Source organism: Cynoglossus semilaevis, chromosome Z, assembly GCF_000523025.1.
Source record: "Cynoglossus semilaevis isolate Cse_v1.0 chromosome Z, Cse_v1.0, whole genome shotgun sequence".
Taxonomy (NCBI): domain Eukaryota; kingdom Metazoa; phylum Chordata; class Actinopteri; order Pleuronectiformes; family Cynoglossidae; genus Cynoglossus; species Cynoglossus semilaevis.
This window is the reverse complement of record NC_024328.1, coordinates 10474414-10478723: the sequence shown is the minus strand read 5'-3', so window position 1 is coordinate 10478723 and position 4310 is coordinate 10474414. Positions and strand designations below refer to the sequence as shown.

At 39.7% G+C, this 4310-nt stretch overlaps 1 protein-coding gene across 1 annotated transcript in view; it reads right to left on the bottom strand.

Annotated features, from left to right (window-relative positions):
• Nucleotides 1-4310, bottom strand: part of LOC103397867 (calcium/calmodulin-dependent protein kinase type II delta chain) — a 60518-nt gene that overhangs the window by 5522 nt on the left and 50686 nt on the right. Inside the window, 5 exon segments of the mRNA XM_025052955.1 lie at nt 198-292; nt 474-549; nt 922-1122; nt 1872-2015; nt 3075-3164. Coding sequence (XP_024908723.1) covers nt 198-292; nt 474-549; nt 922-1122; nt 1872-2015; nt 3075-3164 — 606 coding nt within the window.

The following is a 4310-nucleotide window of genomic DNA, read 5'->3' as shown; positions in this document are numbered from 1 at the left end:
GACTCCTGTCTGACCTCATCTGTCAATCTGTCCATCACCAAAGCAAACAAGAAGGGGCTCAGGGCCGATCCTTGATGTAGTCCCACCTCCACCTTGAAGTCATCTGTCCTTCCAACAGCACACCTCACTACTGTTGTACTATTCTCATACATGTCCTTGAAGCTCCACTGTATCTGTGTGAAAAAGTTACAACTTACGATTCTCAAAGTAAAATCTGTGGAAGTCCATCCCCTCGACCAGGTTTCCCAAGGCCTCGGGTTCAAAGGACGTGAGTCCAGGGTCACAGATCTTACTGGAAACAAAATAAAACAACACGTTAAATCAGGTGTAGGCAAACTTTTTGACTCGTGGCTCACAATTGTCCTAAAATCGAACGGGAGCTGGGTCAGGAGCAGATAGAGGGAGCGTTCTTGTGAACTAAGATAACAGTCAATCACAACCAGATATATAAAATATACAGTAAATAGACTCACGCGTATGCCTCAAAGTCTCCGTTGTTGATGGCTTCTATCAGCTGCTCCGTGATTTTGATGATTTCCTGTTTGCGCGCTGCAGAGAGAACATTGGGATAAAAAAAAGAATCGATCAATATTAGTAATTTGCAAACACACGGCTGAGGAGGAGCAGCGGGAGGAGCAGCAGGAGGAGGAGGTGTTATTTCTTTTTTTTTATCTGGGTTAAATTCTAATTGACAACATTGCGAAGCTCGTCCTAAAACACACCACAACAGGGGGCGCACACCAACACTACGTCTCCTCGTATCACTGCAAACTGTGGTTGTCGTCGTCAGGATGGAAGGATCTTCACACTGCATTACGTTTAGGAAGCAGAGTTCTCGCACACGCACACACACAAACGCCAGTTGCCTCCACGGTGGGTTCCCATGCAGCACAGTGATGGAGGGTCGTGCTCAGTACTCACTCTGGACAGAAGATGGGGGAGGGCTGGTGGGGGAGTGAGAAGGTGGAGGGGGGGTGGAGTGAGCAGGTGGAGGGGCAGATCTGGGGCTGGGTACTGGTACTGGTGCTGGTGTTGGTGTTGGTGCTGGTGCAGCATCACTGTCAGGTGCAGGGGCAGCCGGCGCCCTGCGGACGCTGCTTACCAGGTCTGTGAGACGGGACACTGGTTACCAGCCGGGCAGGATGGGGAGACACGGGGGAGGGTGGAGCGATGGTGGTGGAGGAGGAGGAAAGGCGCAGGAAAAGGTGGGAAGCAAGAAAAAGTTAAAGGTGGAGTTAAAGAAGGTTGATGACAAAACCAGGAAAATGTATTGTTTTTAGGCAAAAAAAAAAAAAGGAAAATCTTTTATTGGTTTATTGGCTCAAAAAAGATGACTGACAGTAAACTAGAAGTTGGGATTTTATATATGTGTTTTTGCATCTGTCGTTTCATGATTTTTTACTATTAATGTTACGTTAAGTCTTTTATTTGTATAAACTGCTAACAAATCAATACAATATATGTATATATATGCATACATATACACACATATGTATATATGTACTATATATGCACACATATATACACATATATACTGTATATACACACACATATACATAAATATATGTATATATTACATATATTTAATTAGTCTAAATGCAATATTTTGTTTTTGTTTAAAGGTATATGTTCAAAAACAGCAGCTTTAAGCAGTGTTGCATATAGTATAAATTCACCATAAATGTTACCCGCGTTCAATATTTATACTGAACATTGAACACATTGAACATTTGAGATTTCTAAATGTCAGTGTGTCACACAAGTAAAAACAACCATGACACACCCTGGATGATGGAGGAAAAAATAAAACAATTGTGTTGTATTTGTCAGTCATTTAAACTCCCTGTTGCTGATGTTTTTTTTTTACTTACTCTGCATTGGAACAACAGGGGTGTGTGGGGGGGAGGGGGCTGAAAGGACTGCAGCTGGTGGCGAGACGGATCGGCCTTCGCTGTCAGATATAGGCCCTGAGCCCCTGCGGACTGAGCCCAGAAGGTCAGCAAACTTTGCAGCAGCTAAGTTTAAAGAGGGAGGGGTGAGGGTGGGGGTGAGGTGGGGCATGGGAGACAGTGCACTTGAGAGAAAGTATGAACTCATGATGAGAACAAACAGACGGGCGGAGGGAGAACCTTCCAAAGGTTGAAATGAGATTTTCAACAAAAGAAAACAGTACTGCCGACAGCATTGTTTTGCTTTCTCACAGGTGCCCAAAAGAGGGCGACAGCACACATGGTTTGTAGGACGATAGAGGAGAAATCAAAGCAACAAATACGTTATTTTGGTAATTGTTAACAATAGAGTTGCTGTTTGTAAAAGTCCAAAAATACTGCAGTAAAAAAAAAAAACAGTGATGGATGAGACAAATGTAGGTCAGGGTTAAAAAAAGGAAGAAGTACTATTTGGATCAGTGGTTCTCAAACTTTTTCAAACTCAACTAAACTAAAAATATTTGTCTCACCAGAGTGACCCACATTGCAGTACAGACCCACAGGCTGTTGGTCATTCATTTGTCATTTACACTGTGAAGTAAAGAAGCACCACTATCACTATTAGCAATAATACAATTTTATTTATTTTTTATTTAACGCATTTTAATACATTGGCAGAATGACTCACACAGTTTATTTACTTGTTGTTAATATATATTCATAAATATACATATGTATAAACATATAAATATATATTTTAAAAATACATATATAACACCTTTTATTCACTTATTGTTGCTCTAATATATATTCATAAATATAGATATATAAATATATAATTACATATATTCTATATAAACACATATACATATATCTGTATATACATATATAAATATATAGAACTATATATACAGTGTGTGTATTTATCTATATACATAAATATAATATGTATTTCCCGATTTTCCACTCAAGGGAGCCAAAGGGAAACCACTGGTGTTGCACACCATAGTTTGAGAACCACTGTTGTAAATGTTAGTTTCAACATACAAGGCCGAGTGAGGCTAGCATGAATTGTCAGTAGAGCACCGACAAGCGCACAGCATGTGGGTGTTAGCGACTTCTGACACACAGGCCATGCTGACTTACAGAGCACAGCAGGTGAGCAGCCCTGACAGCTATCGGGTTGGGAGCTGGTGCTGGACTGAGCCTTAAGTGAGCTGCTGTCTATGCTTTTCCCTGTTAATGTGCAGACACACACACATGAAATGGCATGAGAGCAAATAAATACATAGCACATGTTCATGGTCTACACACAGAAGCAACATTGCAAGGAATGATGGGCGGGGCTGATAGGGGTATGGATGTGGGGGGGGGGCGGGGGCAGGGAGAACTCAGTCGACCTTTTGCTCTAAGAAAATGACAGCCCTGTGAGACTAGATTTAATAGTAGCAGAAAATAAAGATGTCTTTCTCCCACTATGACATTTAACAACCCTACATTTCTGAGTGGCGTTTACAGCTGCGTGTCAGGTTGTAGTGAGACTCTACAGGGAGCAGAGAAGATGGAGATGATGATGATAATGATGATGATGATGATCATTGATGGCTGTGATAATGAAAGAGCAGGACGTAAGTCATTACCACCTGTCTGTTTTAACAGGCTACAACACAGGCAAGAAGACAGGATACTACTACTACTACTACTAGATAAGGAGGAAGAAGTCACTTCTTCCTCCTTATCTGTAGTAGTATCCTGTCTTCTTACTGTGGTCAAAAGACAAAAAAAAAAAAAAAAGATTCCCAGAGTAACTTCTGGCATTATTTTACAGCATTAAATAATAGTAAAAAATAATAAAATAGTAGAAAATAATTTTTTAAAAAAACCTGTGACTGATGTTTCAAGTTTCAATATTTTTATGTAGTTTTTTCCACCACCTGACAATAGCCACCAATTGTTTGGACAATAGTCATGAAGATTCTAAATTATTTGAAGACACACAGTAAGTAGCTTGTCTTTTACTTCTATTTTAAGGTAGCATGTGCAATATTCTTCTCAAAAATGAAAGCATAGAATCATTTAAGATGTAGAAATTTAAGATTGAAAAAAAAGTTTGATTTTCCTAATCGTTTTTAGCCATATTTTTCATTAGAGAAATCCTAGTTTAAATTTACACAATTTATTTAGTCAGTATTAAAACTTGGCCTGTTCAGTTGAACACCACACAGGAATTGAAGAAAGACACACAAAGATATTCTTCAACAGCTCTGATTATCTTACTTACTTACTTACTTAATCAGGAGAAAACTGTAAACTTTAGAACCAACAAGTCAATCAGAGGAAAAGAACACATGGCCGTGTGACTCTGCATTTATTATCAAACAA